Raw genomic sequence first — 13,615 nt, forward strand, 5'->3', positions numbered from 1 at the left:
CTTGCACTAAGAAACATAACAGGAAAAAGAGTATATACAAATCACTTAATGAACAGTACAGGAGAAATCTGAACATAATATAAATCTTGCAAATACTTTGGGTAAGGTCACTTTGAGTAAGTAGCTAAAAAAGGTGATATAATGCTGTGAGGGGTGGTGGCACACGCCTTTAATCCCAGCACTCGGGAGGCAGAGGCAGGCAGATCTCTGTGAGTTCGAAGCCAGCCTGATCTACAAGAGCTAATTCCAGGACAGGCTCCAAAACTAGAGAAAAAATAAAAGTGATACAATTCTAAGCAATTTTTAAATTGCTGAAGATACTACAGTAGATTATATTCATATTCTAACAAAATAGTGTCATAAACATTTACTTAGTAAATTTATTAAAACTGATTTGTAAAACCACCATAAAGGCAAATTAATAGAAGAGTACTTCATGTTCAACTTCTTAGGTCTAATTTTGTTTAGAAACTTGTTAATAGTTTGCTAAAAATTATATTAATGAAAGCTATTAATCTGAACTTGGAAACAAATTTCTGTGAAGGCATAAAACAAATAATAATAATAGTATATATGAAGAATGTCAGACTTGAAACTTGGGAAACAAAATAAAAATTGACTAGTTAGATAACTGAAAGAAGTGCAGGCAAGTTTCTCCTACACAGAACTATCCAGAACTTGGTAAGTATGTTAAATAGTAAGAGAACTTGATAAGTATATTACTTATTAATAGAACTTTGTATTAAAATTAAAAATTAAGATTAAAGAAAATCAAAAGCTAGTAGCTAAGGTGAAAATTATTATTATTATCCAATACTGTGGTGCATTTTTCTATGTCTAAGATGATGACAAGCACAGACGACTAAAATGCAGAGCTACATTTTAGGGGACTCCACTGAGGAGACCGAAAGAACAAGATAACAGAATGTAGCTTCTTGACCTTCCCGTGTCATGTTTCATTCCAAAAAAACACCAAAATATTTTAGTCTCTATGTTTTTAGTTCTCTGGTGTCTCTTTAAAGATGAATATCTATTAAAGCAAAATAAATGTTTATAGAAAGAATCATTTTTGTAAAGGGATACTGGCCAATAACAAGGAGACTACACTTTATCAATCAGCTTCCCAACCACCTCTATGAGCAAGGTTTTCACTATTTCCACAAAAGCTACACCAAAAACAAAGAGAATACCCACCAATAAAAACAGCACTACCAGTAACCTAATTCAATAAAAACAAAGGCCTACTACCTAAGTAATTTGTGAGGGATACCAAACTCAAGTTAAGTAATTATACTTCAAAAGCCAGCTACTTAAAATTATGAAGAGCCTAAAGCAATGAGATGCTTAAGATCTATCTATATACTGAAGAGCTGAATCATTTCTCTGGAGTTACTGAGAACTCACCCATTACGATTGCTTTTATATTGTTAAAAAAACAAACAAACATGTGCCATATCTTTACAAGGAAAAAAAAAAGCATGGTGCAGTGGTACGTGCCTCTGATCCCATTTAGGAAGACTGAGGCAGAAGGATGCAAATCCAAGGTCAGCCTAGGATGGCAAGATTCTACAAGAGGGGGGAAAAGGAGAAAGAAAAAGAAACGAGGCCGGGCGCCGGTGGCGCGCGCCTTTAATCCCAGCACTCGTGAGGCAGAGGCAGGCGGATCTACAGAGTTCGAGACCAGCCTGGTCTACAGAGCTAGTTCCTGGACAGGCTCCAAAGCCACAGAGAAACCCTGTCTCGAAAAACCAGAAAAAAGAAAAAAGAAACGAAACATCAACTGTCAAAGAGAGCTAAATTGTTGACACGAAATATAAATTTGAAATATATGAAATTTGATTCCTACAATGGCTTAACTTGTAGTTGGCTAATGATTCAGCTTAATAAGCATGGAAAACAAAGTGTTATGCTTTACAAAGTGGCAATTACTACCTCCTGTAATGTCAATTTCCAAATATTATCCATGTCACACCTAACACTGTCTGCCATACTACTGGCCAAATTACCCAAAAAGACTTTGTGCCTTTTGTAAGTAAAGTGAGCACATAATGAGATTTAGTGATGATTGTGTCAGCTAAAAATGGAGCACTAGAAAAAGCTCCATCTCATAATCACTGAATGTAAACACACACGCTTGGATGGTCTTCACTGCTAGCATTTACCAGCCTTAGAAATTTTTGAGGGTTTTCCTTTCTTTTTATAATTATCACCTGGAAATCCTATATTACAAATGAAACATTAATGTTTCTTAGAAACTGAAGAAAAACCTATAACTTTCTAAGAATCTTGTTTAGCTATAAAAAAATTGTTTTTTTTCTCTCAACTATAGAATAATGTATGTTTGCATTAAGTATTCTTTATTAGCCAGGTGGTGGTGGTACACTCCTTTAATCCCAGCACTCAAGAGGCAGATTCTGAGTTTGAGGCCAGCCTGGTTTACAGAAGGAGTTCCAGGATAGCCAGGGCTACACAGAAAAACCTTATTTCAAAGAATAAATAATAATAATTCTTTATTGGTGAGGTAAAAAGGATGATGACCCACACACATGTAAAGCAGGAATATTACATCTATTATCCAGGCATGGTGGCTCACACCTGCAATCTCAGCACTTAGGAGACAGATGCAGGAAGACTGTGTGTAAGTTTGGGCTAGCCTGGGTAACACAATGAAACATAAAACAAACAAAACCCCCATATTTTATGCAAGTTTACTTGTGGTTGCCTATATTGCCAACTAGAAAGACAATCTGGAGAACAGCATCAAGAGAACAGTATTAAGTGATTCATAAGAGCCTTCAAAAATAAAATAGGAAAAATATTTGCTTCACAATTTTTATTTACAAAACATGAGTATGTCATGTTCCTGAGAAAAACTCACAACACTGAGAAAAGCAGTTCTTTTTCCTAACAGTACTCCTTACTTCTAAGATCAACTATGACTAAATTTCTAATTCCTGAGTCAGGAATTCCCTTCTAAGCCTCTACTTGGGCCCTAGAGTCTAAATAATATAGTTACATGAATATAAAATTACTTCTGCCAGAAAGAATAATGCAAACTAGACAGTTGAATGAGTTACTGAAGAACCCAGGGAAGGTCTTTAGAAGGATGCTCAGTTACCCATACAACCTAAGGATGGGTTTCTAACCTCAATCTATAGACACTTTGGGCCAGACATTTCTTTCATTGGGTGGAGGTTGGGGATTGTTCTGTGTATTCTAAAATGTTTAGCAACTTCCCTGAATTCTACTCATTTGATTCCAAAGCCTCACACCATCCTTCAAATCCCTTCCCAGTTGTGATAATGAAATCTAAACGGTCTTCTGGTATTCTCAAACTGGCCCTTGGAGGAAAACCATACTCATGGAAAAATAATGCAAACAGTGCTAATAATTTACATATTCTAATATTTATACCATGGAAGAGAGTCAAGTAAAGAGTACAACTTAAGAATTCTATTCAGAGAAGAATGCAAGAGAGAACCCAAGCAAGGCAGATAAAATGCTGACTAAGTTCTCACAAGAGAAAGCAAAGGGCTCCCTAAATAACTCACTGAAGACGCTGTCTGGTATCCTAGTGTATTATCCTAAAAAGTTTGGGTTTACACTCCCTTAGAATAAAAGTGGAAGAGTATGAACAAATAGATATGACTTAAAATAGTGAAAAGAGTCAAAGAGATAGAACTTAAATATTCTGAAAGAGTTAAAGGTAAATGAAAGCAAATAGCATTTAAAGAATGTAAAATCAGTTGCCAGGAAGGGGATATCCACAATGCCTCACTTCTTTATGATCTAGCCACTGCAAAATCCCCTTCCCTCTTAGTTTACAATAATCACAAAACCCACTAAGAAACCTTTTTATAAAGAATTACCAGTGAAGATCACAGTGCTGATAACCCATATGTTCTAGTATTAGAGAAAACTGACTGAAATCGTGGACAAAAAATATTCACCAAAAGAAAAAAAAGAGACTAATTACAAAAAAGGATAATCAGAGAAGGACCGGTATAGCACACAGTACTCGTCTACATTGTTAAGAATTTGTTCTATCTACCAAACCTGACCTCCAAAACCCTACACCATACATATGTACACAAATATGGGGCTAACAGGTTTTAACTCAGGCTAACAGAAGTGTTCAAAAGCAAGGATGCCCTCACAGTGTGAATCCAACTGTACCAGTCGCCTTTGGAAATGGACCTATCTCCTCTCCTGACCCTTTTTAAATGACCAAAAGGCTGTTTATTCACTTTTAAACATGGCTGCTATAAATAAAACTTTGTGAAGAGTGATAAAAAAAATTGAGACTCGGAGCTTGGAATGAAAAGAAACCTTTAACCACAAATACATAGCATCCTCCGTATGTTAAAATCTAGGACTTACCCCAGTGGCAGAAATCAGAAGACACCACAAAGAGATTACTAGGATCCGCTAGATATTTACTGAAGAGTTTTCCGAATTCCTGTTCTTTTGACTCACTCAGAGCTCCAACCAGTACAGGAATAATGGTAAACTCATCTTTATGGCTTAAAGAAAACAGAAAAAATAAAAATAAAAATACAAGTCATTTAAGCTGTTTAAAATTAAAAATATTTTTCCAATTGTGTTGGCACTAAAAAGTGAAACATTTATTAACAGTGATAATTGTAACAGATATTTTATTGTTGAATTCTAAAAAATCTACAAAAAAAATTTTTTAAGGAAGCTGATTAAAAACAAGTACAGAATACTAAAAGTATCTATTTAAGTTACCAAAATGTACATACTACTGTAAGCGAAGCTACTGTACTGCTAGGTATAAAATGTCCAAAAATAAGTCCACCAGATCATCCCCAACTACTCACAAAGGATATAGCCACCTACCCAGTCCTGCCATTTTCACAGAGCATTAAAATCTTCCTCATCTACTTTAATTTGATCCTATAAACATACACCATTTTTGACACTTATTCTATAAACCAAGCGTGACCTACAGAACTTGAACTTGGCTCCTGTGAGATTCGTAGATTGCACTCTCATCACTTAGCCTTAACAGTCAGATACATGCCAGCCTCGACACAACTCAAATTTCACTGACATCCACATTAACAAAAGAATTAAAGGATATATTCATTTCTAGTACACTCCCCAAAGGCACACCCACCCACCCACATCATTGATGGTATATCCAGTTCCTTCTGACTGACAAATTAATGGAAAAGAAACAAAACAGATTAATAACTGATTTAAGTAATTGTGATTTACATCATTTTATAAAATATTTCACTATAATAAGATAGTGTATATATATATTCAGTATTATTTATATACCAGTTATCCTAAGAGTTAAGAGTTTTAGAAGCATGAACTGTTTGTCTAAACTTGTTTTGAATAGGGCTTTATGAATTCAGCATTATAACCACTACTCTTTAATGTTAATAACCAGACACAGGACAAACAGACTTCAAAAAAGGCTTTGTTTTTAATACTAACTTTAAGTAATCTCAAAATAAATGTTGACTAAACTATATACCACTATTTCAGGGCACCCAAATACCTCCCCCATAGTAGCCCTCTTACCCTCGTCAATTGCGAAATAAACAGATCATACAGACCTCCAGTCCCTCTGCAATGCAGGGGCTCCTTGGGCAGAATCTGCATCTATGGTGTAAGGAAAAAAAAAAAAGAAGCTGGCAGAGGAAGCTGCCATGGGGCATCTTTCTGTGATTCTTACTAGTTTGCTAAGTAACTACACAGAGCAAACAAGGGCTTTCTCTATAATCGGGTTAATTATTAATCCAAAGAATTTTGGCATCTAATAAAAATTTGGTAACTGCCATGAATTAGTCTAACCTCAAAAGTACCTCCAAAAATAAATAACAAAAATCATCAAAGAGATTGCAAATAATTATAATACGGTAGGGAAGTAGCTGTTTTGCAAATTATAAGGAGCAAAGGAAAGGTGAGTTTAGAGACCATCCCTAAGGCACTTAAAATGACTGCCCATATCTTTAGAAGGATCACACCTACAAAAGGTATTTGATAAGTTATCACATGACACATGTAGTCATAAAGTGTCAACTACAGATGGCTTGCTCTGAGACACAACAACAAATCTACTCTCCACAGACCCACCATCAAAAACAAAAAGTCTAGTCCTCCACAGAAACGGGTGGAGTTGGGATCATTGGCTTGCCATTTCTCAAAACTTACTTTTTCTCTGTCTCCATGAGCATGAATTATAATAAAAGAACATTTGACTTGGAAAAATAAGTACTAGGACTGGAAAGATGGCTCAGCATGTAAAAGCATGGACATTGAACCTATAGTTCGCGATCCTAGAAAAGCTAAGTAATAAGGTGAACCCAAAGAAAAACATACATAGACCCTCCTAGAAATTGGAAGCAGACAAGATCGCCAGGCAAAAGTTGGGAGCATGGGGGTGGGGGTGGGGTAGGGGGGAAGGGGAGAGAGAGAGAGAAGGGAGAAGGGGAGGGTTGGGGAAAGCTTGGGGGAGTGGGATGGTTGAGATGGAGGAAGGACGGATATGGGAGCAGGGAAGAAGATATCTCAATTAAGGGAGCCATTTTGGGGTTGGCAAGAGGCTTGGCTCTAGAGGTGTCCCAGGTGTCCATAGGGATATCCCCAGCTAGGACCCTGGGCAGTGGAGGAGAGGGTACCTGAACTGGCCTTGTCCCGTAGTCAGACTGATGACTCTTGAATATCACCATAAAACCTTCGTCCAGTGACAGATGGAGATAGAGACAGAGACCCACATCAGAGCACTGGACTGAACTACCAAGGTCCAGTTGAAGAGCAGAAGGAGAGAGAAGATGAGCAAGGAAGTCAGAACCACGAGGGGTTGGTCCATCCACTAAGACAGTGTGCCTGATCTAATGGGAGCTCACGAAAGCCAGCTGGACTGGGACTGAATGAGCACAGGATCAAACTGGAACTTCTTAATGTGGCTGACAATTGGGGCCAACTGAGAAGCCAATAATAATGGCACTGGGATTTGTCTCTACTGCATGTACTGGCTTTTGGGTTCCTAGTCTATTTGGATGCATACCTTCCTAAGACTGGATAGAGAGGGGATGGCCTTGGTCTTCCCGCAGGACTGGAGGGGGAGGAGGAAAGGGTGAATCAGGTAGCAGAAGGGAAATGGGAGGAGGGGAGGAAGTGGAAATTTTGAATGGTATTATTTATAAAGCAATAAAAATTAAAAAAAAAAAAACTGGGCTCAAGAGACCAGGTATGGCACTGCACCAGCACTGAGGAGGCTGTCAGAAGAGGATTGCAAAGCAAGACCAAGAGCAGCCCAGGTCACAAAGAAGACCTTGTCTTAAACTAAGGGGATAGGGGGAAAAAAGATTAATTTAAAATATTATCTACTTTGAACAGAAAAACTACTGAAGAAATATAAAGAGAATTGGAGAACTTAAGACAATATGAAGCAACCGAACTAGCACCAGTCCCAAACAGAGGAAAGAAAAAGGAATAGTTGCTGAAAATGTTCTAAATCTCATGGAAAACACTAACCAAACAAATCTGATGAAACAGAATTAAAAAAAATAAATAAATAAAAAGATTCTCACCTAGTCATTTAAATAAAGATGAATGAGGTTTTGCCACCAAAAGAAATATACACCTTCTGCCTCACACAGTCACAAAAGTCAGTCAAACTGGAACCAAGGATTTTAAGAGCGAAACTGTAATTCATCTAGTCTATGGGATCAGGGAACACCTTTTTTCCTTTTTCTTTTTTTTTGGAGAGGTGGGGTTGGCGGGTGGGGGTAGGACTGATTGAATTTTTCAAAAGACAGGGTTTCTTTGTGTGGCCCTGGCTGTCCTGAAACTCATTCTATAGACCAGGTTGGCCCCAACTCACAGAGATCCAGCCCCAAAATACTATGTTTTTTAATCAAACCCTTTCAATCCTACTTTTCTTATTACTTGTGTACATTTTTTAAATTAAAAACTTTAAGGTATAAAAACCATAATAACAAGAAAAGTAGTAATTATGAAAAAAAAGTTGATCAAATTTAAACTCCAAACAAAACACCAACAACGACAGATTCCCCCCACAGGAATTATGATTTAATAATTATTTGAAGTTTACTTTTTTTAAGATATAATTTTTATATATCCTAACTCCTCAAAATCAATTAATTGTGTTTGATAATAAAATCTGTTATGAATTGCACTATAAAGATTGTAGGTTTATAATCAATAAAAATTGATGGTTTCAAGGTTGATGGCCCACGCCTGTAATCCTCGCATTTGGGAGGTAGAGGCAGGCATACCTCTGAGTTCTAGGACTGTCAGGGATACACAGAGAAACTCTGACTTGAAAAACCCTAAATAAATAAACAGTTGTGCATATATATTTAAGTGACATTAAACTACAAGATGAGGCTTGGTCAGTCACACACGCCTTTAACCCCAGCATTCAGGAGGCAGAGGCAGGCGGTTCTCTTGAGTTCATGGCTAGTCTGGTCCACAAAGTGAGTCCTAGCACAGCCAGAGCTACACAGAGAAATGAGAGAGAGAGAGAGAGAGAGAGAGAGAGAGAGAGAGAGAGAGAGAGAGAGAGAGAGAGAGAGAGAGAGAAAGAAACAAAAAATTCTATGTATAAAAACTTATATGCACATGTTAGTGTATTGTTAACAATGTTCACTCGTGATAAATAGGTTAAATGGGACCAGAGAGGCGTCACTGTTCATTCTATCTTTCAAGATACTATTTAAAATTTCAAATCACGTATTGTTATTTTTAAGTATCAGAGGAATAAGCTGCGCACTAATGAGTCATTTTATGTTTTCTTCTATACAGTATTTTTTCCCCAGGCAGGGTAGGGTGGAGTCCAGGGTCTTGAACATCTACGCAGGTACTGTACTATTAATCTGCAGCTCAGGCACCCACTGTTTTAAAGGGCTCCAGGGAGGGCTGCCAAGACAGGCTGGTCAGTAAACAACTTGATGCAAAGCATAAAGACCTGAGTCTTATACCCAGCACCCAAGTAAAAAGCTAGACATGTGATATGCACCTGTGACCCTTGTTCTTGGGAGACAAAGAAAAGATCCCTGGAGCTCAGTGGCCAGCCTGTTCAGTCATGCATTGAATTCTGAGTTCAATGAGAGACCCTGTCTCAAAAAGCAAGATAAAGAGAAATCAAGAAAGACATCCGCCTCTAGCCTCCATCACTACATGCAAATGCCTGCACAATACATGTATAGAAACACACACACTAAACATGTAAAATAAACAAAAGCTCTAATAAATCATCATTGTTTAAATTTAAGATAACAGAAGCCGGATGGGTGGCGATACATGCCTTTAATCCCAGCACTTAGGAAGCAAAGGCCAATGTGGTCTACAGAGCAAGTTCCAGGACAGTCAAGGCTACACAGAGAAACCACGTGTTTGTGTGGGGGTGGGGAATGAGAAGTGGGGGGGACATGGACAGACGGACTCTGTGTGAAACAGAATTATAAAAACAGAAAAATTAAATACATTTATAAATAAAACATTAGATAATCACCTTTTTTAAAAAATCATATAATATTTGTAATAATAAAAACTGGGAGGGGGGGATTAAGTTAAATGTTTAAAAAAAACTGATTTAGGGGCTGGAGAGATGGCTCAGATGTTAAGAGCACTGGCCTCCTGCTCTTCCAGAGGGCATAGATTCAATTCCCAACACCCACACGGCAGCTCACAACTGTGTGTAACTCCAGTTCCAGGAGATCTGGCACCCTTACACAGACATGCATGCAGGCAAAACACCTAAACACATAAGTAAAAATAAATAAATCTTTAAAAGACTTATTTAAAAAGTAAACCAGGTGTGGTAGCTCTTACCTACAAGCCCAGCAAGAGGCTAAGAAAGAGGACCACTGTCAGTTCCAAGCCACCCTACGCTACAGAGTGTAACCCTGTCTCACAAAACAAAGATAACAACAAAACTCACAAGCATTGTGGTCATCCCTCCTCAGCCTCCCAAATGTAATGATCAGAGGCATGTGCTGTTACAACAACTGGATACTAGTAATTCTTGTGTAATCACATGGAGCAAGAAAACTACCATGCATATGCTTCATTATATGAAAATCATTTCTTAAAGAGTATTTGATTCTATATTTAAGTAAAATTTTAAATCAATTAATAGCTATCTATTTCCCATAACTAATAACTGAAATTATTTGAGCCAGGGCTTATACTGGGCACAGGGGATATGTTATAGACTAGCTGCTCCAATCAGAGAATTTACTAGAGAACTATCATGGAAGAAAAACAGAATTACTTATCATCCAAAGAGCTATTCAACTTTACCATCTGCAAATATGACCATTCAAAATGACTCCCACCTCCAGGTTCAAAGGCCTTCCCCCATCACATGTAGAGACTACATTTCTACTCCTTTGAATTTAGACTCATAAATTGTTCTGAACAGTAGAACACGATGGAAGTAAAGCTGTACCAGTTCCAGACCTACATTTATGAAGTCATGGAAGTCTCAGCTTTGCACAACTGCTACCTTCAACTGCCAACTTAAAGTGCAAGACTATCTCACAGGAAGAGATAAAGCCTGTAAGATGAAAGGCAGGTGGAAGTGGATGAAGAGCAAGATGAGGACTGTGAAACCTCAGAAGGTAGTCAGCATCACAGCTCCAAGGCGGGAAGGCATTCTGCAGCCTCCAGTCCATACCATGCTGCCTCAGCAAAAAACTGAGCAGACAAGTCATCACCACAGCCTCTGACCAAACTCCCAACTCAAAAACAGACAAATAAGTAAATAAATAAGTAAGTAAACAAATAAAACAGAAAGACGACATGCTGACATGGTTCACTATGCAAAACAGACACAGAAGAAAACAACATTCTTATCTGGATGAGGAGTTTAGTGTAAGACAGATACCTAAACATCTCACAGAGGCCTTTGTCACACAGAGTAAAGAGAAGCTGAAAGAAAAAGATGACCATGGAACTGAATGAACAGTGTAAGATGGAATGAAAGGGAATGAAGAGAGGAAAGAAGAAAAGGAAAGAAGAAAGATAAAGGAAAGGTAGAGAGAGCAAACAGCCAGTGGGGGGGGGGCAAATAGAGTAGGGCTCATGCCCACCACATGAAGTGCCTCTCTAAGCTCCCTTCTTAAGAACTTAGGAACACAAGCTTGCACAGCCTTTCAAGCTAAAGCGCTTCCCTGTCAACCATAACTTAGGTCCAAAGAAGAGAAAAGGTCAGTCTCAAAACAAATCTCAGGTGGCATTTTTTCTTAACAGAATCAGCTCTTATTTGATATACAGAAAACCTATAAAATACTTGGTCAGTCTGAACTCAAACACTGAGTGAGGCCTCTGGCTTTCAAACTAATACACTGTGAACCAAATGGAAACTGAGGTACAAAACAGAATACACACACACACACACTTTTTTTTCCCAGTTTTTGTTCTTTTCCCATTTTCTGGCTTGAAACTGTTTTTAAATTTTTTTTTTCTTTTAGTGGGTAGCAGGGTCTCAGTCTATTGTCCACATTGGCCTCAAACAATGATCCTCCTGCCTCAAGCCTTACAAATGCTAGTACTACAGGCTTACACTATGCCAAGCCTGAAAGCTCATTTCTTAAGGAAAAGTAAAGAAGCCCAAATGACCCAGCTAAACAATTAAAAGCAAACAAATGTGGCACTGAAAAAAGAAAATTCTAGAGACAGTTTATGCTTCATTTTACCAAACAAATCAACAATTATGTATTGGGCAAAAAGTGGGCACTGAAGCATCTTGTAGAGAATTCACTTCGCATCCAGGAGCACCTGATCACAGGAAGACCTTAACAGGCACTACATCATTATCACCATCATGCTCAGGTAAGGGTAAGAGTCTTATGTACCTTTACAGTATTCTGAAGAGTGACTTTCAAAGATATTTCCAAATTTAAAGTTTTACAATTACTGTACTGTACTACAAAATAATGATTATCCTAAGATATTGAAATGTCTATTTGCTACCATGCAAACCAAGATACATCAACCCAAACACACAGATGGGTTGTTGTTTTAATTTTCACATTACCAAAAAAAAAAAAAAAATTCAGATCAATTCATATGTTCAACCTTAATAGACATCTAGTTAAAAATCAACTTATAAAGACATTGAAACCTACAATTTTATTTCATTTTAAATGAGAAATTTTTAATCTCCTTGCTCTGACAAATTATCCCAGGCTAAAATAATTCCAAAGACATTAAGATCTATGACTTCTCTGGGAGTCCTTCTATTAATCAATATACCTTTCCATGGCTTTAGCTGTATAAGGCAAATGCATTTCAATACTGTGTTCATCTTCATCTGTCTGCAGAGACATGCGTTCAAACATTCCTGTCTTCCATAGTTCTCCGTAAACTAAAGAGATTTCAAAATATATTAAAACAAATATTAATGCATGTATTATTTTATGAGCTCCCGCCCAGTAACATAAAACTATAAGCTATGACAAGAAACAAAAGCACCACATACTCTATTTTTTTTATTGTAAGTGAAGGCACAATGACTGATTTTATTACATAAAATAATGCATGTAAAGACTTACCATTTGGAAAGAAGACAGTATATTTTCATTAGTTCCTTTTAATATTTCTAAAATAGAGTATAGTTCTAAGACCATTCTCTGGATTTTAATCTAAATGTTCTAGCCAAAACAGCTCATTAAAATTCCTACTATAATAGAAAAATCACCATCTAGTTACATAAGATTAATAATATCATTTTTTAGGTTTGTTTTGTTTTTGTAATAAATTCTATAGTTTTTTATTTCACTTCATGTATCTACCACATGAACAACATAAAGTTCTCACTTTTAATACTATTTTTCCCAAAATTCAAACTTTAACTTATGGCAGAAATCATAAATCTACCACAGTACTATGCCAACTTAAAATGATCTAGCTATCCAGATATTTCTGATGACCTATACTTCAACCTCAGTCTATCAGCTGGATTGATCAAGGAAGACTCCCAGCATTAGCTTCAGATTCAATTCCTAGCACCCACACAGTGGCTCACAACCATCTACAGCTCCAGTTTCAGGGAGAATCCAAAGTCCTCTTCTGACCTCCTCAGGTACTAGGCAGGCCCATGGTGCATGGGCATGTATGAGAGCAAAATACTTATGCCCATTAAATAAATAAACAAATCTAAAAATATGAAAAATAACAAAAAAGGAAAGTGTGTCCCTTAAGTCATCTCAATCAGGAAGGGAATAATTTAGTTTGATTAATAATATCTATTCAAATAACAAACTGCTAATATTCTATGAGTCAACCTCAAATTATAAAAATCAAGGCCCAAATAAGGCCTAAAAGAGTTAAACATTTCTTTTTCAGATGATACCTTTTATTTAATGAAAATTACTGAAAACTTTAACAAAACAATAGCATCTCTTACATATTTAAAATATTAATTTATTGAGCCCAAATTCATGAAAGGTGGTTATTATACAGAGTCAGGAGGGAAAATCCAGTGTAAACCATGGGTAAGGAATATATTAATATTTACTGTTCTCCTCTGTATACTGTTTTATAACCTTTTACATTACATATAGTATAAAAGAAACAACTAAACAAAAATATGACACTGGGGACT

At 36.9% G+C, this 13,615-nt stretch overlaps 1 protein-coding gene across 3 annotated transcripts in view; it reads right to left on the bottom strand.

Moving 5' to 3' along the window:
- The window catches only part of Memo1 (mediator of cell motility 1), an 87,512-nt gene that overhangs the window by 17,717 nt on the left and 56,180 nt on the right, over positions 1-13,615 (bottom strand). For 2 of the 3 annotated variants that reach the window (XM_075955538.1, XM_075955540.1), the window contains 2 exons: positions 12,265-12,376; positions 4,381-4,523 (listed from right to left, as the gene is read on the bottom strand). In XM_075955538.1, coding sequence (XP_075811653.1) covers positions 4,381-4,523; positions 12,265-12,376 — 255 coding nt within the window. Of the gene's footprint in view, positions 1-4,380; positions 4,524-5,591; positions 5,638-12,264; positions 12,377-13,615 lie in introns of all 3 variants that reach the window. The other variant, XM_075955539.1, reaches the window with a different exon arrangement.

Source organism: Microtus pennsylvanicus, chromosome 21 (assembly GCF_037038515.1).
Source record: "Microtus pennsylvanicus isolate mMicPen1 chromosome 21, mMicPen1.hap1, whole genome shotgun sequence".
NCBI lineage: Eukaryota > Metazoa > Chordata > Mammalia > Rodentia > Cricetidae > Microtus > Microtus pennsylvanicus.